Below are 26,908 nucleotides of genomic sequence, written 5' to 3'. Positions count from 1 at the left end.
TTATAAGTTCTATGTCACTAACTATAAAACTTAAATTACTTGTCAGTTTTTCCCAGGAAGTTTACTTCCTTCCACATGCTAATTTCCCTTCACATTTGATATGGCCTCAGTTATTTGGAAGGTGACACTCAAAGGGTTAAGTGTTAACATATTAGTTCATGGAAAATAGATAAATTCTTAGACCTTTCAGTTTGGTTCATATTCTATTTCAGTTTGGCCCATTAGTCTTGGCAAGAAGATTATGGGTAATGGCATTTTTCATGTTTAATGCAGGCATTTTCATTCTGTGCAGCTCTGCTTCTTCCATAACCTATACATGTTCACTTCCTGATGAGGACACCATTCAATCAAGCTGCTACAGGTCAAGCAACAAGTAGCCCAAACCCAGCTATTTAAACCTAGAATATACCTGTCAACCAGGATGACACACCACTATTTACACCATGAAAACCTCCTAGAGATTAAAAAAGGAAGCCTTGTGACTCCTTGGGATTCTTGGGAAAGTTTGGCTTAAAAACCTTTCACAAGATTAAAACAATGATAATAACATTACTACTGTCAAAACACATTATACAATTTACACAGGCTCCTGTACTGTTCACAGTATAGGGAATAGGCTGCAGGCATACTTTAGATTTAATTACCAATGTCAGGTCACTGCTAGCTTCTACAAGGTTTAAGCATCATTAGGTAGAACAATATCAAACACTTATTGTACATTTCTAGTCACAAATTATTTACCCAAAGAAGAAATACCTTTTAATAGTTTATTAGATTCCTGTGTGACCACGAACTAAGATACATCCAAAGGAAGGTCATTCGTGAACAAGGTCTTTCTTAAAAACACAGCCTGATCTCACAGATGGAAACACGCGCCTAACACATCAGCAGCTCATCATTGCAGACCTCCTGATGAGTAGAAGGCAAGAAGGCTGTGCTTAATCTAACTCAAAAACTTCCCCACTAACTTCAAGTTTCCTGCCAGACACTAAAACAATAACGAGTAAGCAAGACATTTGTACCAGGATGCCTTTCACCACTCCTTCCCTAGAAGCAAATCGCACTAGCTACAGCCACTAACTCCTATTCTATCCAAACACCTAGGTGCAAGCCCCAAATTCTGGTTTCTACCTCTTTTCAAAAGTTGGCCTCCCACCACACTCGACTTGGAGCGAACAGTTAGAGAAAGACATGCCAAGGGTGAACTCTAGAAACTGGTCGAACTGAGCCAAATCTGGGATCCAAACCACCGTAAAATAAAGAAGTAGCTCGTGTATACCTGCAGTTCACACCAAGCGACCTCCACCGTAGTTTCGGTGTCCAGACCTTTATAGACCGTCTTAAAGGAGCCCCTGCCAATTTCGATGTCAAACTTGAGAAAGCGGCCATCATTGGACATGCCCACTGCCTTGGTCTCCAGCTCTTCGATGTCATCCTGCTGCTGGCTCCGCTCCTCTTGCGGCTCCTTGGCGCTGCCGCCGCCGCTGCCGCTTCTCGCCGACGGGGGCTCCTCTTTGCTCCCCGCTTGGCTGGGCTGGGCAACCTGACGGTCTCGGCTGGCGCTGCCCGGGGCCGAGGCGGCGGCCGGGACTGCGGCGGCCGGCTCCCCTGGGGTGGCGGCGGCTGGCGGCTGCTGGGCCACATGGGCGACAGCGGGGGTCAGAGTCTCCTCGCGGTGGGGCTCCGGGGGGCTCCTCTGCTGGGCCACCGCGGCGGCGCCGGGCTGGGGCAGTGGGAGGGGGAGGCCGGGCAGCTCCAACGCCGTGGCGTTAGAGTCGCAGATGACGCTACGGCGGAAGAAGCGGTGCTCGGTGGTGGTGGTCGCGGCCGCCCCCCGGCTGTCCTTGTCCATGGTGTGGCGGCGACGCCGGTACTCCTCCGTCCTGCCGGCTCCGGCGTCGGCTGCCGCGGCGCCCAGCTTCTCCCCCACCGAGGAGTCCGAGCTAGAGCCATTCTTGGGGGCAGGCGCTGGCGGCGAAAGGAACAGGGAGCCCGGCGGGCTGCTCTGCTGATCGGCCCCGCCGCCAGACATGGTAGGAGTGGGAGCGAGGCAGGCGGCTCGAATTTGGATAGAAGCGGGCCGCTGTGGGCCGACGGCCCCTCACTCGGCACTGACTCGGCGGTCCGAGCGGGAGGCGGGGCAGCGGGCCGGGCTGCGGAGGCCGCTGCGGCTGTCGAAACGGGCTGCTCGGGGGCGGTGGCGGGGCGGAGGCACGGGGGCTGGCGCCTCACCGCCCGCACCCATCGTGCGGCAAGCGGCGGCCGAGCGGACGGGAGCGGCAGCTGCGCGCAGTCATGGGTGCAGCGCGGGAGCCCGCACCGAGTCCAGGCGGGGGCGGCACTGGCTCCCCGCCGCCGTGGCCCGGCCGGGCGGGCTGGGCCCTGAGGCCGGCAGCTGCGCGCGGACCCCCGAACGGCGGCCGCTCAGGCGCGGAGGCGGGGGAGGCCGCGCCGGGGCTCGCGGCCAGGCGGGCGGCCGCTCCTCCTCCCCGCCAAACTCCTGGACGGCCTCACAGGCCACCCATCGCCCGACGCGAGGGGCAGACGCGCGACGCGGAGGAGCAGAGGAGCTGCCCCCGGCCCCGGGCCTCGCCGCCCGCCGCGGGCCCGGCGGACCCCGTCCCCTCCGGGCCGGGGCCGGGGGCTAATAGAGGGAGGGCCGGTGGGGAAGGGCCCGAACCGCTGCTCCTCCGGGCCGAGGAGGGCAGGGAGGAGGAAGGGCAGTCACCCCGTCAGGAGGCTTCTGTCACGGAGACGGTGCAGAGAGGCCGAAGGAGAAGAGCCGCGTCCGCCAGGGAAACTCCGCGCTAAATGGCGCCGGGAGTCTAAAACCTCCACACAGCCCGCTCCGGCCCCGCCCCCCAGCGCCCGGAGCGCCCCACCCCCACCCGCTGGCGGGGCTCTCGCGCAGGCGTGCTGTCCCGAGGCCCCTTGGGACTTGTAGTTGACGCGTTGAGGAATGAAAGGGACGGAGGAGGAAGGCGCCTACGACTCCCGTGTCGCCCTGCGGTTACTTAGCCTGATGCCCGACGGGAACTGTAGTTCCTTTTGAAACCGCCCCTTCTGGAAGGTGGGTGGGAGCGTCACCGTGGGTCGCTAAGCCCCATCCCTCAGTCGGCACCAGCTAGGGAAATCATGACTTAGGCATTAATTGTGGAATGAGAGAAGGGAGAAGAAAAGGAAAGGGAGGCAGGACGAGGGGAGAGGCTCCCATCATGCTCTGCTGAGGCGAGAGCGAGCTCTTGGTGTTGCCGTGGCTGGAATATGGGCTGCTTCTGTGTAATGAGGAGCCGCGGCGGTGCTGAGACCCGGGTGTGGTGGAGAGCAGGGGGAGCCGGACCCCCTCCCTAGGGCCACAAACTTTGTGCATCACACTGATTGGGTGCGTGGCAAGGAAGGAGACAGGGAGAATGACTGTGCGCCTACCTCCCATAGCACTTAAGGCCGCATCCTCGGCTCCAGCCCAGGACACACACTCTGGCTCTCAGTGTTGGGCTGCCCCAGTGTAGTCAAACGTCAAAGCGAACTCTGCCAGAAAAAAAAAAACTGTACGTGGAAAGGGGGGAAGGTGAGGTGGTAATGGACTCAAAAGACAAGGTCTGCGGATCTTTGCGTCTTTTACCACAAGCTTGAAAGAGCTGAATTGACTTGGACGAAACTTAAATGTCCAACTGTCTTTTGCTTGGTGCTTAATAAACCAGCATCCCTCTTTACTCTAAAGGTGCATGAATGTACACATGTAATCTATATCACGGCTTTGGACGTGGAGGAAATCTGCAGACTTGCGGCTTTCTCGAAAGCAATCCTTGGACTCGCCGGACCCCTTACTCCTCTCAGTTATTCAAGATGGTGCAGGTGATGAGCACCAGGGGGCACCCGACGGAGAAGGAAGCCAGACGCGAGGCCAGACGGCGGTTGAAAGTCTAAGCTCAACGGTAGGAGCTGGAAGCACTTAAACGTGTGCAACCGCACAAAACGTGCGCGCGCTTCGAATCCGACTCTGGCTCAGGCTCAGGCTCGGGCTCCTGCCCCCGCGCCCGCTGGGGACTCGCTCCGGCCGGGGAAGCGGCGGTTGGAAGCAGCGCGACCGAAGGTTTGTTAGCGCTAGTTTCCTAGGAAATGCCCAGACCTACTGGAAGAGCTCCACTTAGAGAAGTTTTGTTCTACAGTTCCTCTGATAACGTAAAATAGTTACACTTATTTCAGTTCATCAAATTACACTTCTAGGTACGCAGAACAGTTTGAAAACCAGCGGTTGTTAGGTTTCATGAAACTGTAGCAGATAATGAACATTTTAAAACAGGAATTCAGTAGAGACAACTAGAGTCTTAACATGTTAGCATTCCACTGTTTTAGAAAATATCCCCTTCACTCGTTAGCTTTGTGTTAAGTGGTTTGTCTCCAGGCTTTAACTTAATGCAAAGCAAGGGGAGAAATGACTTTAAAGTAGATTTGTATGGTACTTCTTGAGGCAGCTTCTTAGAACTCGTGAAGTTGTTGCTTTACTAGGGAAAATAGTCTACTTTAAACATGAGACCACTGTTTATAAATTGGTGAGTTAAAGGAGATCAGTAAATCACAATGTTCAAGTTTGGCACCATAAAAAAAAAAAATGACATTTCTGTGTGACTGGTCATTAAAAGCCTTTATTATTACCTAGTCTGCTTACCGGGCCCTGAACTTGTGGCCACACTGCATTGGACACAAGTCCCTTGACAACCACCATGCCCTATCAACACGTTATTTCAGCCAGGAACAACTAATTTCATTGTAAATAATTGAATTAACTGTTGACTTAAAACCACACTTGCCCATGTGATGGCTTTTCCTACTTGTGTAATGTTAGTTGCACTATGAAAACAGGTAAAACTCTTGAGTGTAATCATGTTGTGTACAATGGTTAGATTTAAAGATTAAACTGTTTATGTGAATGTTTTACTACAGAATTTATTTGTTCAGCTCCCATTTTAATACTTACCATCTTTCAATCAACAGGGTATTTTCTATTACTCATTACTGTTACATCCCTAATAATTATTTTCCTTTCTCTGTCACTTCAATTATTAAGTAAAGAATTGACCTCTCTGTAATCCATATAAAACATCAAGTTAGAGGTAGCAGAAATAACCCAGAGCACAATGGATCCACTAAGCTTAGAGATTTGACTTCCTGGCTGGTGGGTCCATAAGAAGAATATAAGTATTTTATTTTCTCTCACCATGTTCTTTTTTTTTTTTTCTTTTCCTTTTGGTTCTTTTAGGACCTCACCCACGGCACATGGAGGTTCCTAGGCTAGGGGTCCAATTGCGCCAGCCACAGCCACAGCCACAGCCACGCCAGATCCGAGCTGTGTCTATGACCTACACCACAGCTCATAGCAACGCCGGCTCCTTAACCCACTGAGCGAGGCCTGGGATCAATCCTGCAACCTCATGGTTCCTAGTCGGATTCATTTCCACTGCGCCAGGACAGGAAATCCTCTCACCATGTTCTGTATTCACTTTAGTCCTTGTTCATTTTCTCGGGTTGATTCATGTTTCAAGTTCCACATCCATTCATATTTTATGTTTATATGTTCTCTGCCATTGGTAACTGGCCAACAATGATTGATTTATTAGACAGTGGCTGCACATGCAAAATCTATTTTATTTTGTACATGGCATAATTCATAGGGTAGCTTCTTAAAGTGTAGAGAAAAAAGAATACCATCTTAAGAGCATTTCTCCTTGTCTCTTTTCCCTCATTTCCTATGCTCTTTTGTTTTGCCTATGGTAATTCTTATTTCACCTCCTTGTCATCTGCATCTCTAGAACGAAGGGAGAATCAGGTAGTTAATCAATGAAGAGTAAATTTTTAAACCTTTTTTAATATTATAAATGAAATAAAAGGGGCTGGGCTTGCCCTATATCAAAACATACTGGAAAACTGTAAGATTAAATCTGTATGATACTAAGATAAGTACAATTAATGGAAGAAGCCAGAAACATGTATTGAGAGTTCCAAGCATTATGAGAGTTCCATAATTGAGGAAAATAGCCTTTCAAGTCAGTGGGGCAAGGTTAATAAACGTGCTTGAACAATTAGTTATTCATTGGAAAAACAAATTAGGTTAGATGTCTGCCTCACACCATTCACAAAATTAATATCCATACAGTTTAAAGAGATTTTTTTTTTTTTTTTTTTTGGCCGCCATGTGCGGTGGCTTGATGTGGGATCTCAATTCCAAGACCAGGTATTGAACCATAGCGGTGAAAGCACCAAATCCTAACACTAGACCACCAGGGAACTCCCAAAAGCTAATTTTTTTTAAAGAGCTCTAAGAATTTTTTAAATCTAGGGAAAGCATGGGAAAGGAATTAAAAGAACAACCCAAAAGCCATAAAGAAAAATATTTGACTATATCAATATTGACAATTCTGGAGTTCCCACTGTGGTACAAGGGAATCAGCAGCATCTCTACAGTGCCAGGACACAGGTTCAAACCGTGGCCCAGCACAGTGGGTTAAAGGATCTGGTGTTGCTGCAGCTGTGGCTACGTTGCAATTGCAGTTCAGATCAGGTCCCTGGCCCAGGAACTCCATATGCCACAGGGTGGCCAAAAAAGAAAAAAAAAAAAAAAGATAATTCTGTTCAATAAAGCACAAATGATGAGCTGGCAGAAAAAAACTGGCACCTGTATAACAAAAGACTAATAACCAAAATATATAAATAACACATTTAGTCACAAAGAAAAAGACAGCTGAGTTCCCTGGTAGTCTAGTGGTTAAGACTCAGCACTTTCACCACTGTGGCCTGGGTTCAATCCATGATCTGGGAACTGAGATCCCACATCAAGCCACTGCACACCACAGCCAAAAAAAAAAAAAAAAACTACTTGACAGTTGAGATTTAATTTAAAAAGTAATACTTAAAAAGAAAAAGAAAAATGGAGTTCCCATCGTGGTGCAGCAGAAACGAATCCGACTAGGAACCATGAGGTTGCAGGTTTGATCCCAGGCCTTTCTCAGTGGGTTAAGGATCCAGCATTGCCGCCAGCATTGCCGTGAACTGTGGTGGAGGTTGAAGATGCAGCTTGGATCCCAAGTTGCTGTACCTGTGGTGTAGACCGTCAGCAACAGCTCTGATTAGACCCCTAGCCTGGGAACCTCCATATGCCTCGGGTGTGGCCCTAAAAGGATAAAAAGACAAAAAAGAAAAAGACAACTGTATAGAAGAGGGGGAGAGGACAGAAAAGGACAAGATACAGGAGGAAATGCAAATGACACAAGCTGAAATTCAGTAGCTAAGGAAGTGAAAGTTAAAACAATATATATTTTTCCCTCAAAGAAACTGGCAAAATTTTAGGAATTTAATAATATCAAGCATTGGCGGGATGTGGAGAAACTCATGTGCTATTAACAATAACAGAAATTACTACAGCTTTTTTTGAGAGCAATTTGTTTGTACTTATTAAAACGTACAACATACACAACTGTTGACGCATCAATCTCCCGTCTCCATACCTACCTTAGAGAAATACCTGCACATGTGCACTAAAAATAACTATTAGAAGATCCACTATAACTTTGTCTGTAACCAAAAAGCAAAGCAATATAAATGTATGTAAATAAGAAAATAGTTAAACTATGGTATATCTAATTTTGACAATACATGCAGCAATAGAAGAGCAGGAGGTAAATACGTAGGTGGTCACATAAAGATAAGTGAAAAACTCAAGATGTAGAATAATAGGTATTAGATCATATATTGTCTTTTTGAATTATGTTTCTATATGTATTTAAATGCACAGAGAAAAAGTCTGGGCAGTACACACCAAAATGAAAAGAGTTAATTATTGGGACTACTCATGTGTGTATTACATGAATTTCTTAATATATTCTCACTTATTGCAGAAAGCTTGAAAAATACCAAATAAAATATGAAAGTGAAAATCAGTAGCACCTCTACTAGCCAGAGGTATCAGCCTTTGAAACTTAGATGTCCTTCTCTCCAGACTGGTGAAAAAAATGTTTATAATTATAAGCATTTCCAATGTCATTAAATATTCTTCAGAAACATAATTTGTAATGACTGCATAGTATTCCATCATATGACATTACTAAGTGTAATCTTATTACATCATCTAGAAAGAACATTGGGGAAAATATTTTATGGCCACAACTACAGCATGTGGAGGTTCCCAGGCCAGGGATTAAGCCTGTGCCACAGCATTGACAATGCCAGATCCTTAACCCACTGTGCCACAAAGAAACTCCTGGGGAAAATATTTTACAATGGGAATCCATTTCATGTTCTAGGCCTTAAAAAGCTCTCACAGGAAGAGATTTAACGAAATTACCTAGGGAGATAGACAGATATAGATATATAGATATAGGTATAGGTATGGATATAGATAGGTTATTCTTCTTCTTCTTCTTCTTTTTTTTTTTTTTTTTTTGTCTTTTTGTCTTTTTGCCTTTTCTAGGGCCACACCAGCGGCATATGGAGGTTCCCAGCTAGGGGTCAAATTGGAGCTGTTGCTGCCGGCCTACGCCAGAGCCACAGCAACATGGGATCCAAGCCGCGTCTGCAACCTACACCACAGCTCACGGCAATGCTGGATCCTTAACCCACTGAGCAAGGCCAGGGATCGGACCTGCAACCTCATGGTTCCTAGTGGGATTCGTTAACCACTGAGCCATGACAGGAACTCCTAGATAAGTTATTTTTGATGAACGAATTTATTACAAGCAGATCTGCGCTACTACAAATGTGGTTTTTTTTTTTTAAGTTCTTTAGGAAAAGAAAATGAAATCACATTAAAGGATAAATATCAATTTAAAGAAAATGTAACAATAATATATGTAATATAATTTACTTTTATAAATATACAAATCACTTTTATATATACAAGTAAATGGATAACAGTTACAGCACGAGCGACAGGTGGGGGAAATGGAAGGATACCATTATAAAGTTTTTAGCACTATTTATGAAATGGCATAATATTATTTAAAGGTAAACTATAATAAGTTAAAGATATATGAACACTAAAGCAATCACTAAAATTATGTTATAATTAATAAGCTAATATCAGAAATAAAATTGAATAATTAAAAAAATACTTAAATCATTCCAAAAGAGTCAGAAAAAGAAAAAAAAAAACCACATAGAGTTGCAGGGAGTTCCCTGGTGGTCTAGTGGTTAGGATTTGGGGCACCACTGTAGCCTGGACTCAGTCCCTGATCTGGGATCCCATATCAAGCTGCTACACACTTCAGCCAAAATAACCAAAAACAAACAAACGAAACACATGGAGCAACTAGAAACAGAGCAACAGGAAAATTTCAATTCAATCATATCTACAGTATAATAAATGTAAATGTTTTAAACTCTTCTAAACTCTACAATTAAATGGATAATATTAACTGAATAGATAAAAAAGCAACATCCCACTATATACTACCTACGTTTTTAAAAAACACTCTAAATATTTAGACACAGGTTAAAAGTAAAAGGATGGGAGTTCCCATTGTGGCTCAGTGAGTTAAGAATCTGACTAGTACCCATGAGGATGTGGGTTCAATCCCTGGGTTCGATCAGTGGGTTAAGGAACCAGTATTGCCATGAGCTGTGGTGTAGGTTGCAGATGCAGCTCAGGTCCCACATTGCTATGGCATAAGCCAGCAGCTGCAGCTTCAATTAGACCTCTAGCCTGGGAACTTCCATATGCCACAGATGTGGCCCTTAAAAAAAAAAAAGAAAAAAAGTAAAAGAAGAGAAAAGATATACCATGCAAATACTAATTAAAAGAAAACAAGAGTAGCTATATTAATAATGAACAAGAACTACTAACAGGGATAGAGAGGGATATGTCATATGATAAAGAGGTCAACTCATCAAGATTTCAGTCCTAAATATATATGCACCTAATAACAGGACTTCAGAATACATGAAGCAAAAACTCAAAAAAGGAGACAAAGTCTGCAACTATAGTAGGATATTTCAAAGTTCCTCATACAGTTTTTGACAAAAAATGTCATTAAGGATATAATGTATAACATAAAAAGTTGCAGGATAAAGCTAAAGCAGTGCTTAGAGGAAGATATATAACATTAAATGCTTATATTGGAAAGGAAGAAATATCTAAAATCAAAATTTTAAGATTATACCCTAAAAAATTAGAAAATGGGAAATTAACTCAGAATAAGCAGAAAGAAGAAAATAATAAATCAAGAGTAGAAATCAAAGAAGTTCCTGTCATCGTGGCACAGTGGTTAATGAATCTGACTAGGAACCATGGGGTTGTGGGTTCTATCCCTGGCCTCACTCAGTGGGTTAAGGATCCAGCATTGCTGTGAGCTGTGGCATAGGTTGCAGATGCGGCTCGGATCCCACGTTGCTGTGGCTCTGGCCTAGGCCTGCATCTATAGCTCCAATTAGACCCCTAGCCTGGGAACCTCCATATGCCATGGGAGTGGCCCTAGAAAAGACCAAAAAAAAAAAAAAAAAAAAAAAAAAAAAAAAAAAGAAATCGAGAGTGAAATAGAAAGTGGGAAAACAATGCATTAAATTAATAAAACCACAAACTGTTTCTTTGACAAGACTGGTAAAATTAATAAGCCTCTAGCCAGATTAATCAAAAATAGAGAAGATTCAACTTACCAATATCTGGAACACAAAAGGGAGCATCACGATAAATCCTACAGACATTAAAAGGATAATTGGAGAATATGCTGAACAACTTTATGTCAATATATTGACAAGATGAACAAATATCTTGTAACGCAAACTATCAAAATTCACTCAAAAAAAGAAAACTTAGTGGCCCTATATAAAAAATGAATTTATAGTTAATCTTCTCACAGAGACAAATTTAGGCACAGATGATTTCATTGGTGAATTATACAAAGCATATAAGGATATACATACATATAATATAAATGTGATGTAAACTTTTCAGAAAACAGAAGAATAGAAACAATTCTTAACTCATGCTAGTCTAGCATTACTCAGTTACCAAAGCCAGACAAAGCTATTACACAAAAAGAAAAATACAATTCAATATCTCTCATGAACATAATGCAAAAATCCTGAACAAAATTTTAGTAAATAAAATCCAGTGATATTTTGTAAAAAGGATAATGCATCATGTCCCAGTTAGATTTACCTCGACATAACAACAAACATAAATAATCAGTGTAATTTGCTATATCAACAAACAAAAAAAAAATCACAGGAACATCTCATTTGACAAAACAAGTATTCATTATTAAAAAAAAAAAATCTTCAGCTGACTGTAGACAAAAGGGAGCTTTCCCAATGGGATAAAGTATATCTGAAAAAAAACCTAGAGCTAACATCACACTTAATGTTGGAAGAACTAATGCTTTCTCACTAAGATTGTAGACAAAGCAAGAATATTGACTCACACCATTTTATATAACCTGGTACTGGCAGTCCCAGCCAACACAATAAGAGAAGAAACAAGATGAGCGGCATGTAGACTATAAAGAAAGAAATAAAACTGTCTTTATTCACAGATAGCTTAAGGAATACAAAAAAAAAAAGCCCTACTGGAACTAATAATTGATTTAACAAGGGCACTGGATACAAGGGCAAAATACAAAAACTAATTGCATTTCTAAATACAAAGGACAGTTAAAAATTAAAATTTTTTGGAGTTCCCTTTGTGGTGCACTGGAAATGAATCAGACTAGAATCCAGGAGGATGAGGGTTCAATCCCTGGCCTCACTCAGTGGATTGGGATCTGGCGTTGCCATGAGCTATGGTGTAGGTCACAGACACGGCTTGGATCCCGCCATTGCTGTGGCTGTGGCTCTCAATTCAACCCATGGCCTGGAAACTTCCATATGCCACAGGTGCAGCCCTTAAGGAAAAAAAAGTTTTTTTAATTTTAATATATCACTTGGCTTTCAAACTTCAGCAAGTTTCCAATGATTGTTCCTTCACAGAAACATCAATTTCAACAAATAGCCACATGCAAAAATACCTTCACAAGAGCTAAGGATTCCAGGTGGGGATTAGAGCACCTGGGTGGAGCACAAATATAAGGTGCATCAAAGAGAATAGGAAAGATGTTTTCACATTATTCCTTACACCCCTTCCCCAACCTAGGCAGCGCAGGGTGAAGACACCCTACCAGTGGGAGAAAGGGAATGAAATGAACACTTCACCTCACTGAAGACCCAGAACCAGAACTACCCCAATGCCAGAGTAACCCCTGTGGCCCTAGGCTTGGGCAGAACCAGAGCCCCAGCCTGCCCTCTGCACTGATCCAGCCCTCACTGACCCAGGATCAATGCCCTACACCACAGGCCTAGACACCAGGCCTGCAACTGTGCACTCAGGTCTTAGGCCTGAGACTTGGGTACCAGACCTGTTCCATGGATCCAAGTGCCAACCCAGTAGACCCAGCCCCCAGGCCTACCCCTGATGGACTCAGGCACCAGGCCTGCTTGCCAAAGGACTCTAGAGCAAGCCTGGAGACACCATCAGATATGCATCCCAGAATCTTTGGACAAGCTGCCTGATGAAAGGCCTTCATTGTTGAAACCAGTTTGTAAAAACTAGAAGAGGTGCCTACTTCTTCAAATGTGCAAACAACATGAGGCCACAAGGATCACAAATAATCAAGGAAACAAATATGATTATTAAACTAATAGAGCTCCAACAACTGACCCCAAAGTAATCAAGATCTATGAACTGTCTGACCAAAAATTTGAGAATGAGCCTCTTAAAGAAATTCAGTGAAAAAGAAAACACAAAGCAGAGTTGCCATTGTGGCTCCTTGGAAATGAATCCAACTACTAACCATCAAGATTCAGGTTTGATCCTTGGCCTCACTCAGTGCGTTAAGGATCTGGCATCGCTGTGAGCTGTGGTTTAGTAAGGTCACAGATGCAGCTCAGATCTCGCGTTGCTGTGGCTCTGGCCTAGGCCAGCAGCTGTAGTTCTGATTCGACTCCTAGCCTTGGAACTTCCATATGCCTCAGGTTTGGCCCTAAAAAGAGAAGAAAAAAAAAAAAAAAAAAAAGGAAAATGCAAATAAACAATTAAATGAAATGAGCAATTTCCTGGATGTGACACTAAAAGTACAAGTAACAAAAGCAAAAGTAAACAAGTGGGATGACATCAAACTAAAACCTTCCATGAAGAAAAGAAAGCAATCAAAAAAGAAGAAAAAGAAAGAAAGAAAAGAAAAGGCAGCTTACATGATGGGAGAAAATATTTTAAAACCACATAGCTGATAAGGGATTAATATCCAAAATATTTAAGGAACTCATACAATTCAACAACAACAATAACAACAAATAACCTGATTTAAAAATGGGCAAAGGACCTGAATAGATCTTTTTCAAAAGAGAAGCCATCCAAATGGCTAACATATGTATGGAAAAGTGCTCAACCCCATTAATCTTCCAGGAAATGTAAGTCAAAAGTTCGATGACTATTAGTGACTGTCATCAAAAAGACAAGAAATAAGTGTTGGTGAGGATGTGGAGAAAAAGGGACCTTTGTGCACTGTTCATGGGAGTGCAAATTGGTGCAGCCACTATGGAAAACAGTATAGGGGTTCCTCAAAAAATTTAAAAATAGAGCTACTAGGAAGTTCTTTTGTGGTTCAGCAGGTTAAGGATCCAGCGTTGTCACGGCAGTGGCTCAGGTTGATGCTGTAGTATGGGCTCAATCTCTGGCCTGGGAACTTTCACAGCCAAAAAAAAATGACCTACCATATGATCCAGCAATTCTACCTCTGGATATTTATTTGAAGGAAATGAAAACACTAACTCAAAAAGATATGCGTACTCCCAGGTTCCTAGTGGAACTATTTACAATAGCCAAGACATGGAAGCAACCTGTGTCCATAGATGGATGAATGGATAAAGAAGATGTGGCATATGTACAAAATGGGCTATTATTCAGCCATGAGATAAAAGGAAGTCCTGCCATTCGTAACAACATGAATGAAACTTGAAAACACTATGCTAAGCGAAATAAGCCAGATGGAGAAAGACCAATACCATATGATCTCACTTATATATGGAATCTGGAGAAAAAAAAATCCAACTCATAGAAGCAAAGAGTAGAATGGTGGTTATCAGGGGCTACCAGGGGGAGGTGGAAGTGGAGGAAATGAGATGTTGGTCAAAGGGTACAGAGTTGCAGTTATGCAGAATAAGTCCAGAGATCTAATGTACAGACATGAAGACTATACCTAATAATACTGTAGTGAACACCAGAAATATCCTAAGAGAATAGATTTCAGGTGAACTCATCAAACCCAAAAGTGGTAATTATGTGAGAAGATATGTTAATTAGCTTTACTATACTACTAATTTCATTACAGATATATATATCAAATCATCAGAAATATATACGATTCTTATTTTTAAAATATAAATTAAAATTTTAATAGTAAAATAGTGTCAAAAGCATATTATACTTAAGAATAAATCTAGCGAACTATAAGATTCAAATATTAAAAGCCACAAAATATTACTGAGCAAAATTAAAGACCTAAGTAAATGGAGAAATATATCCTGTTTAGGATCAGATCACTCAATATTAAGATGTCAGTTCTCCTAAAAGTGATCTCTAGATTCAATGCAATCTCAATTAAAATCCCAGCAGATTTTTTAAAAATGAAAATTGACAAATTGTTTCTAAATTTACAGAGAAATAAAAGGCCCTGATATAGCAAAAACAATTTTGAAAAAGAACAAATTTGAAAGATTTACACTACCTGATTTCAAGACTTACCATAAGCTGCAGTCATAAAAACAGTGTAGTCCTGGAGTTTGCTCTGTGGCTCAACAAGAGTGGGGCCATCTCTACAGCGCCAAGATGCAGGTTGGATCCCCAGCCCAGCACAGTGGGTTAAAGTATCCAGCATTGCTGCAGTTGCGGCATAGGTCACAACTGAGGTTCAATCTGATCCCTTGCCCAGGAACTCCATATGCCGCAGGGAAGCCAAAAAAGAGAAACAAAAAAAACCAACCCCCTCTCCCTGCAAAAATACAGTGTAGTCCCAACATAAAGACTACAGTTCCTGTCGTGGTGCAGTGGTTAATGAATCCGACCAGGAACCATGAGGTTACGGGTTCTATCCCTGGCCTTACTCAGTGGGTTAAAGATTTAGCATTGCTGTGAGCAGTGGTGTAGGTTGCAGACGTGGCTCGGATCTCACGTTGCTGTGGCTCTGGCTTAGGCTGGTGGCTACAGCTCCAATTAGACCCCTAGCCTGGGAACCTCCATATGCTGTGGGAGCTGCCCTAGAAAAGGCAAAAAGACAAAACAAAATAAAAATAAATTAAAAAAAAAAAGACTGCAATTGATCAATTGATCAGAATAGCGAGTGCCAAAACACCAATAGACAAAGGTGCCAAGGTAATTCAACAGAGAAAGAGTAGGGAATTCCCTGGTGGCTCAGGGGGTTAAGGATCTGGTGTCACTGCTATGGCTCTGGTTATAGCTGTGGTGCAGGTTCATTCCCTGGTCCAGGAATGTAAACATGCAATGGACACGGGGGAAAAAAAGAAGAAAAAGAGAGGGTAGTCTTTACAACAAGTAATACTAGATCAATTGGATGACCACATGGAAAAACAATGAACCTTAATCCTTCCTCATATGATACAAAGAAATTAACTCTATTATTATTATTATTGTTACTGAGTGAAGTACTAGCATGAAATATCAGAACTTCCAATAAATAATTATGTAAAAATTAAAAAAATTAAAAAAAGAAATTAACTCAAGATAGATTATATAATTAAATATGAGTTAAAATTTCCAGAAGAGGAGTTCCTGTCGTGGCTCAGTAGTTAATGATCCTGCCTAGTATCCATGAGGATGGGGGCTCGATCCCTGGCCTTGCTCAGTGGGTTAAGGATCTGGTGTTGTCATGACCTGTGGTGTAGGTCACAGACGAGGCTCAGATCTGGCATTGCTATGGCTGTGGCATAGGCCAGCAACTACAGCTCCAATTCGACCCCTAGCCTGGGAACCTCCATATGCTGTGAGTGCAGCCCTAAAAAGGTAAAATTAAAAAAAAAAAAAAATTCCAGAAGAGAATGTAGGAAAAAATCATTGTGACCTTGGGTTAGGCAAAGAATTTTTAGGACACAAAACGTGCATAAAGAAAAAATTGTTAAATTAGATTTCATCAAAATTTAAAAAAATTATTATTTAAAAGAAATGTTACAAAAATGAAAAGGCTACAGACTTAGAGTAAATATTGCAAAAGAAATATCTGGAAAAATCTTCGTAAACAGAATATGCAGGGAACCCTTACAACGTAACATTAAGATAAATATTGTAAAAAAAATGTGTGCAGAAGATTTGAACAGATATTTTACCAAAGATAAATGGACAACAAATAAGCACATAAAAAATTGTACAGCATCATTATTAGTCACTGATGAAATGAAAATTAAAACCACAATTTAAATACTAAAATGACTAAAATTAAAGAGAGAGTACCTTGTATTGACAAGATATGGAACACCTGATTCTATCATGATACTGTGGTACAGCCAGTTTGAAAATAGTTTGACTTTCTTTTTTTTTTTTTTTTTTTTTTTTTTTTTTGCTTTTTAGGGTCACACTGGTAGCAGAGGGAAATTCCTAGGCTAGGGGTCTAATGGGAGCTATAGCTGCCGGCCTGTACCACAGCCACAGCAACTTGAATCCCAGCCACACCTTCAACTTACATCACAGCTCAGGGCAACACCGGATCCCCAACCCACTGAGCCAGACCAGGGATCGAATCCACAACCTCATTGTTCCTAGTTGACTTCATTTCCACTGAGCCACGATGGGAACGCCCTGGTTTGACTTTCTCATAAAGTTGAACGTATACTTACTGTATAACCCAGCAAATCCACTGCTAGGCATTTTACCCAAGAGAAACAGAAACGTTTATTCACACAAAGACATTTCACAGTAATTTTATTTGTGATAGCCCAAAAGTGGAAATAAACCAAATACCTATCAACAAGTGAATGGGTTAAGTCAACTATGGTACTTCCATCTAGTGGAATGCTAGTGAGCAACACAAAGAAACAAACTGCTGATATGTACAACAACACAGCTGAGTCTGGAGAGCATTATGCTAAGTGAAAGAAGCCAGACACACAAGACTACTGATTCACTTACGTGTCATTCTAGAAAAGACAATACTATAGAAACAAATCAATTCCTGGGTTGGGGCGAGGGGAGGGGACTGACTGAAAAGGAACATGAGGAAACGTTTTAAGTGAAGGAAATGCTTTCTATCTTGATTTTGGTGGTGGTTATGTGACTGTATTCATTCAAAACTCACTGAACAGTACACTATAAATGTGTGAATTTTAAACGTAAATAATTCATACCTCAATTAAGCAGATTTTTTTTTTTTGTCTTTTTTTAGGGACACACCCATGGCATATGGAGGTTCCCAGGCTAGGGGTCTAATCAGAGCTGCAGCCGCCAGCCTATGCCAGAGCCACAACAGTGACAAATCGAGCTGCAGCTGCGTCTGCAAACCACACCACAGCTCATGGCAACGCCAGATCCTTAACCCACTGAGCAAGGACAGAGGTCAAACCTGCTCCTCATGGTTACTAGTCAGATTCATTTCTGCTGAGCACGACGGCAACTCCAATTAAGCAGATTTTTAAAGTGGCATAAAATTTTGCCAAAATTATAGTCTACAAGGTTTGCTAATCTGTTTAAAATTATTTGTCTAAATAGCTGAGATGTCAAACATCATACTTAAAAAGTCCCCAGTAAACTTTATGGGTGACTAAGAAAAAATGAAATTTCAAGTTCAGTTAGATAAACCCTTGAACAGCAGTAATTTTCACCCATTTCAATGGTTTGGCGGGATAGGGATAACTATGAAACGAAATACTAAAAAGAATTATGAATATAATCACTACTCATCTTCTGAGTACCTTCTTACCAAGAAACAGAAAGATGAGCTTTCCATCTCCTTTTCATCTCTCTTGAGTTTGCTTACATGTTTTTAGTCATTTATGATCAAGAAAAATTCTATGTGCTCCTTCAATATTCATAATTTAATATGCAGTGGTAACTTTCTGAATATTAAGATGATTTTACTGAACACATTTTGCTTCATAAACCTCCATAGTCAGATTTACTCTGCAACTAGAATATTTAGCAAATTCAGTAACAGCAGTGATAATATCTCAACTTCCAAATGTCTGTATGTGTTTAGCCCAGTTGAAGATATTGTTATAAATTTGCTGTCTTAGAATGGCTAAGAATTAGGAAAAGAGCTCCAAGTTCCACACTGAGTAATGGTCTACAGTAGACAGAAGGATACATTATTTCAAGACAGTACTAATAATCCTTAACTAGTAGTCTCATTTTTCTCCAACTGAATGCAAATGACACATAAGACAAGGAAGCAATAGGGAAAGATGATAAAGGAGAAGGAAGGGGGGCCATCCAGGGCAGTAGCAGATGAGATTTTGGCAGAGCTGGACCCTCCGTTGAACGGAATTCATTAGTTGGTATTCCCTTTGTCAGAGTAGCAAGTTACCTCAGCTTACTCCCTTTGGGGCTTCTGGTGCATTTTCTTCATACTTTCTCTAGGAAAACCCTAAAGTGATTATTTCTTTCCCCCTCTACCACTTTCCCTCCCTCACCCTCTCCTAAACTTCCTTCGGGTGCATCTCTAGATTAGGTCTCCCCTGGAGAGGAAGTGTTCTGATTTCACATTGTGTGTGCAATGTAATTTTCATTCTTGAATGAGGGTGCTAAGCAATAACAACAGTCACGGTGGTAATAGGGCCAGGTTGCAGATATGTGTGTGGAATCCAAATTTGGAATGTGGGGGTTTCCTAGAGAGAGACACCAGACAGTGTTGCCTCATAGCTTAGCGCCTGTCGGCAGCAGTAGTCAAAGAAGACCCTTTCAACTGCTAGGCTGGGTTTGGCTCGCCACCACCGCACCTCTGCAGCTCTTATCACTGAGTTTCGACAGAGGTATTAAGTTATGACAGAATGGGATTTGGGAATCTTATCGCTTGTCTCTGCCTATAACAAACCAGGACAGGTTGAAGTGTTGGATTAGTTATCCAAGAATCAGGATATAAGTGACTTCGGTTAGAAAAAATATAGAGGGAGGCACAAAGGCTGAACCCTGGCCCAAAGAGAAATTTAAAACTCTTTTAGAGACTTAGCCCTTATCTTATTGCCAAATCAATTTTGATTGAATCTTTTATAAATGGAAAAAAAATGTCTTACCTCTGCAGATTCCTGTGACACATGGTTATTACCTAAAGACAGATAACATTCCAAAAAAGACTAAGATGTCTTCAAGCGGACAGGTCCTCTCAAGAAACATTCGGTCATCAAATTACATGAACATCATGTAATAACTTGTGGAAAAATCCATCAGCTAGTCATGGGGGTTGTTACTGACATTTCCACATGTTTAAGCCTTTTTTCCACATCAGATGTAGGCCTTCTGTAAACAAGGTCTGTGCCTTATAACGACTGTGTCCTTTACAATACCTGGGAGGGGGCCTTGGTAACAGCAATGTCAACCATGTGATTAATTTAGGACGTTAACTTTAACTTTGTGTATCCAAGATTACTCCCTGCACACACACTGATACCCACTCACACACAACAAACTAGGTTTATAATAAGTTCTGTTCATCAGAATAGTAAAAGACATACTTTTTAAAATTGCATTATATCTTTAAAGGCCAGAAAACTTTTTCATTTATTTCTTGCACTCTTTAAAACTAACTTTCATTGTTTTATTACTCTAGGAGTATATGTGTTATTTTAAGAAAAGTTACAAAATAGAGATAAGCAGGGAAAAAAAGTAAAAACCACTCAACTCTATCACAGAGAGATAGCTACATTAACATTTTGATATATTTTCTTCCAATATTTTTTCTATGCTTTTATTTGTGCGTATATGTTTCTTCCTTTCTTTTTTTTAACTGTACATGTTGTTTTTTTTAACCTAATACTATAATCACATTTCTATATTTCCATCAAAATTATCACTAATGTTTATATACAATATCATTTTAAGTGACAGCATAGTCTTTCATCACCCAGCTGAACCCAAACTTATTTAAGTACTGCTTCAGTTTTGAACTTTTAAATTGCTACCAGTATTTCACTATTATATACCTGGTGCCTTTGGAAGATTTTCTCTATCCCCAGGTCTATAAATGGAAGTTCTGCGAAGGGCAAAGAGAGAGATGGTGAAAACGTGAGCTGACTCTACTATCACAGAGACCTCCTCCCTCTCTTCCAGGCCTGGCATATCAACAGACTTCCATAAAGAAAGATCTTGAAAATAATTTTTTTTTTGTCTTTTCTAGGGCCACACCCATAGCATATGGAGGTTCACAGGTTAGGGGTCTAATCAGAGCTGTAGCCGCTGGCCTACGCCAGAGCCACAGCAATGCCAGATCTGAGCCGCATCTGCGACCTACACCACAGTTCACGGCAACGCCAGATCCTTAACCCACTGAGCAAGGCCAGGGATCAAACCCGCAACCTCATGGTTCCTAGTCGGATTCATTAATCACTGAGTCACGATGGGAACTCCCTGAAAATAATTATTATTTAAATACTAAATGAAGGATATAGAGCTTCAATTTCTTGACCTCTCCATCCCATGTTGGTTCACTCAGTCATCCAATTTGCCCTAACTCATCTTTATGTTCATTCCTCTTTTCCAAAAATTGGTTTCTCTTTACTAGTACTAATGACAGTTTACTTCATAAAACAAACACTTCAAAGTTTATGCAATCTGATAATCCTGTTGCATATTAATTACATGTAGAAAATACAAAATTGGATATTCTCACTAGCACATTCTCTTGTGGAGTTGGAAGGAGGACCAAAATGAATTTAATGAGATTCTGTTTGTCGATACAAGCTTGTGATAGAGCCTTCTATTCTTACTGTCAGAGGCTCTGTAATGAGCCCAATTAGAAATAGTTCTGTTAACAGATGTTAACTAGACTTATTGCTATAATCATTTCGAAATACATACAAATACGGAATCATTGCGTTGGACACCCAAAACTGATATAATGTTGTATGTCACTTATACCTTAATGTAAAAAAGAAAGAAGAGAAATAGTTCAGTAAGGAGGAGAGATGACCTGCCAATCTATGTTGTTTTTGTCACATTAAGACCCTCAAACTAATATAGTTTTTCCATGACCATCGAGAATAACCAGAGTTGACAATGGGGAAAAATGGGGAAGGAAATAAGTAGGAAATTGTGACAAATAGACATGGGAGTCAAGCTCCACTTTAAAGGTCAACAACTCCATTTAGATAATTACAATACCTTGTCAGCTTCTAACACAGTATAAGCTTTCAGTATTTATTTAATACTAACTGGAGTTTCTTTTAAAAGGCCTTCTTTTGGGGGTGGTATGTAAAATAAAAAACACCAGGGACAGTCATTGTTGTGTCAAATAAAGTTTGATCTGCCTAAGCCTGATTAGAGTCTACCCCACAGTTAAAAATTGACAGCAGTCGCTGAACTTGCAGTGGCAATTTGTGTGACTCTTAATCTAAATGAGGCTAGCAGTCCTAATCCTCACATTTAATTTAGGATTAAATAGTTTTCTAGCTGGATTTGCATGTCAGTGCGTTTGAAAGATGATGCAATTACATATTCAAACTGGTTTTGTTTTGTTTTTTTTTTGTTTTTTTTTTTACTGTAGTTTTAATTTTCTTTTTGGCCACACCTGTGGCATGTGAAAATTCCTGGGCCAGGGATCAAACCTGTGCCACAGCAGTAACAATGCTGGATCCTTAATCTGCTAAACCACCAGGGATCTCCTAGTTTTAGTTCTTAGAGTGTGCTAATTGGTTTTTGGGTTTTTTTTAGGGTTTTTTTAGATTTTTATTTTTTCTTTTAGAGTTGATTTACAATTGCTGCTGTACAGCAAAGACCCAGTCATACACACACACACACACACACACACACGCATATATATATTCTTTTCTTTTTCTGACATTATCCTCCATCATGTTCCATCACATGACTAGATATAGTTCCCTGTGCCATACAGCAGGACTAGTTGGTTTTTAATGGTTCTTGTTCAGGCCAGATCTACTCTAATAGCATCCTGTATTTTCCCAGGATCTTTCAAACTCAAAGCTTTTCACATAATCACACTCTCATCTTCATTTTCCCACACTCCCTCTGAGGAAGGGAAGGGAATGGGATAAAAGAGGTGGGAGAACGACACAGAAAGGGAAGAGTGTGGCACTGGTCACCCAGCCAGTGACTAAACTTGACCAGTGGGTTCTCTTATGTCCAAATTACAACCTCCAGCTAGACCAAGGCACTGGATCTTAGCGAATCTTACGGATTTATTTCCCCCTCATATTTTCTGGTGAGAAAGAAACTTGCCTATCTGAAAACACTTTTCTGGGCAAACAGCAAGTGCCAAGGGCGCACTTTCATTCTCTTTGACTAACAGGTGATGTGGTACCAGGGCAGAAATCCTGAGAGAGGAAACTAAGTTTGCAGAAGATTATCCAAGAGTTATTCCTCACACTGAATTGGAGATTTCTCAAACACACGACTGTTTAAGCACATGCATTCTCTAGACAGGTTAACTAGATGTCTCCAAAGGGCAGGTTGGTAGAAGTTAAAAGGAGACATATTTCACCTTAATGTAAGCAGGAATTTGCTACTGATTAAAGCTGCCCTGAACCAGAGTCAACTGTCCTGTAGGCCAGAAACCCCTTGCTACAGAAAGCATTCACGCAGAAGCTGGAAGACTAATCTTCAGTCAATGATCCTTGAGGGAACAGTCTGGATGACCATCAAGGACTCGTTCATTTTTCATTCCCTGACTGCTGCAGCTCCAATTCTACCCCCAGCCTGGGCACCTCCATGTGCCGCAGATGCAGCCCTAAAGAACGGGGGGGGGGGGGGAGGAAGAAGAAAAGAAAGAAAGAAAAGAAGATGACTTAAATAGAATCATAGAGACAATCTAGTCCTATTCCCTACTCCACCACCACCACCATCCCTCTTTAGAAACTGATTTAGAAACCGTGCCCTGAGGAAACTAAACTATTGTCCTAAAGGTCTGACATTCTTCTACTAGCCAGGTGTGTTAAATCTAGAATATGACTTTTTAAACTGGCAAATATTTGTTGAGTCCCAATGGGAAATTAATTTTCCTGACGGTAAAGATTTGTTATAATTCACGTTCACATTATACTGTTTGTGGATTAATCAGGCCTTTTTCCTCTCAGCTCCCTTATCTTTTGGGCTACTCATATATTTGATAAAAAGATAAAGAAGCTTAGGGGGAAAATTGGGAGGGGGATGCTGGAAAATTAGTAGAAAAAATAGTAGCTAAAATATGAATTTCAGATTATCTTTGGGTTTTATTTTTCCATGTTAACTTTTCTCCCACTATCAATTAATTCACAACAATATATCACACATTTACTAAGAAACTACTGGGTACATGGCATTGTGATCATCCATATAACCATTAAAGGGATTATAAAAACTATGCTATGCCTCCACCAAATTTGCATCAGGCTAAACATACCCTTGAAGAAGGTTAATGTTAAAGTCAAAATATCTTTTTTCTTTATTACTACCAGCACAAAATGGAAACAGATTTGTAGTTGGGCTCGGGTGTTTGTACATTACTGTTCAGGAGTTCCCTGGTGGCTCAGCAGGTTAGAGATCTGGCAATTGCACTGCCGTGGCATGGATTCTATCCCTGGCCTGGGAAATTCTGCATGCTGTGGGTGAAGTAAAAAAAAAAAAAAATGTCTGTTCTTAACAGTTCTGTTCAACGTTGTACTGGAGGTACAAGCCAGGGGAATTAAATAAGAACAGATTAGAAAAGAAGAAGTAAAACTATGTCTTTGCAGATGACATAGATAGTCCTAAGGAACCTACTACTAAAACACTATTACAGCTAATATCAAATTTGGCAAGTTTACAAGGTACATGATCAAATACAAAAATCAACTGTATTTCTATATAGTAGCAACAGACAAATTGAAAAAGAAATTCAGAAAATAACTCCTTTTACAATAGCTTCAAAAAGAACAAAATAATTAGGAACAAATTTAGCAAAAGAAGTGTAAAACTTGGAGTTCCCATTGTGGCGCAGCAGAAACGAATCCAACTAGAAACCACGAGGTTGCAGGTTTGATCCCTGGCCTTGCTCAGTGGGTTAAGGATCCAGCATTGCCTTGAACTGTGGTGTAGTTGATAGACAAGGCTTGGATCCTGCATTGCTGTGGCTGTGGTGTAGGCCAGCAGCTGTACTTCCGATTAGACCCCTAGCCTGGGGACCTCCATATGCCACGGGTGCAGCCCTAAAAAAAAAAAAAAAAAAAAGAAAGAAAGAAAGAAAGAAAAAGGAAAAAAAGAAGTGTAAAACTTATGCTCTAACAATTACAAAAAGAAATTAAGGAAGACCTAAATAAATAGAAAGATGTCCCATGTTCATTGATTGGAAGAATTAATATGGTTAAGATGGCAATACTCTCCAATTAAACTACAGATCATCACAGTCCTTATCAAAATTCCAGCTGGCTTCTTTACAAAAATTGACAAGGTGATCCTAAAATTTGTATGGAATTTCTAGAGAAGAGCAAACACAATCTGGGAAAAAAAGAGCAAAATTAAAGCACTCATACTTCCTCATTTCAAAAACATACTACAAAGCTACAGTAATCAAGGTAGGGGGTACTGGCATACTGATAACATACAGATCAATGGAAGGGAATTGAAAGTGTAGAAATAATCCCTCACATTTGCGATCAGCTGATTTTCACAAGAAGCCAAGACCACTTAGTGGGGAAGAACAGTCTTTTCAGCAAATGGAACTGGGAGAACTGGAGAGCCACAGGTGAAAAAAAAAATGAAAGTGAATACCTACTTCATACTCAAAAATTAACTCAAAATGGATCATAGATACAAACATAAGAGATAAATCTGTAAAACAATAAAACCTAGGGAGTGAGTCTTTGTGAGCTTTAGCTAGGAAATGGTTTCTTAGCTACAACACCAAAACACAAGCAACAAGGACAAAAAATAGATACATTTGGACTTCATCGTTGTTAGGAATTTAAAGTGCAGCCACTTTGGAAAATAGTCTGGTACTTCCTCTAAAGGTTAAACACCACATAATTCCAGAAATTCCACCTAAAATTAGGCTATTTGTATATTTGATAAATGGAGATAAGAGGATAAAGAATCTGAGGAAAACTGCACGCCACGGTACATATCCAAAATAGAATATGTCCACACAAAAACTCAAAGATGAATGTTCATAGCAGCATTATTCATAAGAGTCAAAAAGTAGACACAACCCAAATGTCCATCAGCTAATGAATGGATAAATAAATTGTGGTATATCCACACAATGGAATATTACTAAAGCATAAAAATGAAGTACTAATACATGCTACAACATAGACAAACTTCTATGAAAACATGGATAATCTGTCATTAATCCTATCCTGTACACTCATGATCTCCAACATTACAGTTTTTACTTCTAAAAGTTTAATTTCGGTCTTTTAAAATATCTTCCATGTCTATGCTTAACATATTCGATCTTTCCTCTAGTCTTTCAAACCCATGGAATAGAGTTATATTAACTATTTTAATGTCCTTGCCTACTAATTCTAACATCTGCATTAGTTCTGGGTCAGTCTGATTATTTACTTTCCTCAATATAGGTCATATATTTGTATGCCCAGTGTTTTTTATTAATGCCATTCATTGTGAATTTGCCTTGTGAAGGGCTAGGTATTTTTGTAGTTCCACATTCCTGAGTTTGTTCTGGGGGCAGTTATTTGGGAACAGTTTGATCCTTTCAAGTATGACTTTTTTATATATAATGATTTTTATTATTTTTTCTCATTATAGCTGGTTTACAGCGTTCTGTCAATTTTCTAGTGTACAAAATGGTGACCCAGTTACACATACATGTATAGTTTATTTTTTCTAGCATTATTGTGCCCCATCATAAGTGTCAAGTTTGACTTATAAAGTTTGTTAGGCAGGACCAGAGCAGCATTTAGCCTAGAGCCAATTCTGCACCACAACTGAGGCAAAATCCTTCTGAATACTTTAATTAATGCCCTGTGAATTCTAAGATCTCCAGCTTGGCTGGTGGGAACAGGCACAATGCAGGTCCTGTGAGAGTTCTAGTTACTGTTCCCACAGTACTTTCAGGTGTTCTTTTCCAGACCTTGAACAGTTTCTTGACATTCATGAGCTGGTAAATGTTCTGCTGAGTACCTGAGGGGACCCCCTGAAGAGCTCTAGACTTGTGCTGCTGTTGTCGTTTTCCTCTCAGTGTGTAGCTCTCTCCTACCTGGTGTGCTACCTTGCAAACTCCAGCTGTCTTGGTCTCCCTGAACTTCATCTCCTCATCTCTACCTACTTTCCGCCTTTCCATGCCACTGTCTGGAAAATTCTCTCAAGGCAGTAGGTAGGCGGGGATCATTTGTTTCCCATCTCATCAGGCCTGATGTCCAATCTCTTGAAAACAGTTATTTAAAAAAAACAATAGTTTGTCTATAATTTTAGCTGTTTCTGGTGAGAGTGTAAATTTGGTCCCTTTCCATCTTGATAAGAAGTAGAAGTCTAAGCTCATGCTAAGTTTAGCAAAAAAAAAAAAAAAAAAAGAGAGAATTAACTAGTTCACACAATCCAACCACAGAAAGGAAGAAAGTATACTGGCCTTAAAATTGACTGGATTTATTGACTCAAGTTACACCAGAACACTTTCTCTTTCTCTCTCATTTCTTCTTCTATATTTTGGGCACATTCTTGTGGAGGTCACAGCTAGAGCCCACTCTGACAGCCAGCACACCAAGGACAAAGACAGAACTCCTTTTCCACCTCCAACTT

At 40.9% G+C, this 26,908-nt stretch overlaps 2 protein-coding genes and 1 pseudogene across 52 annotated transcripts in view; 2 read left to right on the top strand and 1 right to left on the bottom strand.

The window, feature by feature from the left end:
* The window catches only part of WNK1 (WNK lysine deficient protein kinase 1), a 142,609-nt gene extending 139,776 nt beyond the window's left edge, over positions 1-2,833 (bottom strand). For all 50 annotated transcript variants that reach the window (XM_084956990.1, XM_084956991.1, XM_084956997.1 and 47 more), the window contains exon 1: positions 1,280-2,833. In XM_084956990.1, coding sequence (XP_084813116.1) covers positions 1,280-2,032 — 753 coding nt within the window. In that variant the 5' untranslated portion in view covers positions 2,033-2,833. The remainder of the gene's footprint in view (positions 1-1,279) is intronic.
* LOC146403455 (uncharacterized) lies at positions 2,031-4,931 on the top strand. The gene is made up of 3 exons (XM_085024887.1): positions 2,031-2,050; positions 2,130-3,070; positions 3,722-4,931. Exons 1-2 carry the CDS (start codon positions 2,031-2,033, stop codon positions 2,809-2,811), a joined length of 702 nt encoding a protein of 233 aa, XP_084881013.1. The 3' UTR covers positions 2,812-3,070; positions 3,722-4,931.
* LOC146403454 (uncharacterized) overlaps positions 3,136-26,908 on the top strand; it is a 36,427-nt pseudogene continuing 12,654 nt past the window's right edge. Inside the window, exon 1 of the transcript XR_014804008.1 lies at positions 3,136-4,093. The product of XR_014804008.1 is annotated as an uncharacterized LOC146403454 (transcript). The remainder of the gene's footprint in view (positions 4,094-26,908) is intronic.

This window comes from Sus scrofa, chromosome 5 (genome assembly GCF_054392235.1).
Source record: "Sus scrofa isolate SSC_HxYL_T2T_F1_AM1 chromosome 5, Sscrofa_HxYL_maternal_Yorkshire_Landrace_v2.0, whole genome shotgun sequence".
Taxonomy (NCBI): Eukaryota; Metazoa; Chordata; class Mammalia; order Artiodactyla; family Suidae; genus Sus; species Sus scrofa.
Note: the sequence above shows the minus strand (reverse complement) of the source record. Positions and strands in the feature narration are given on the sequence as shown.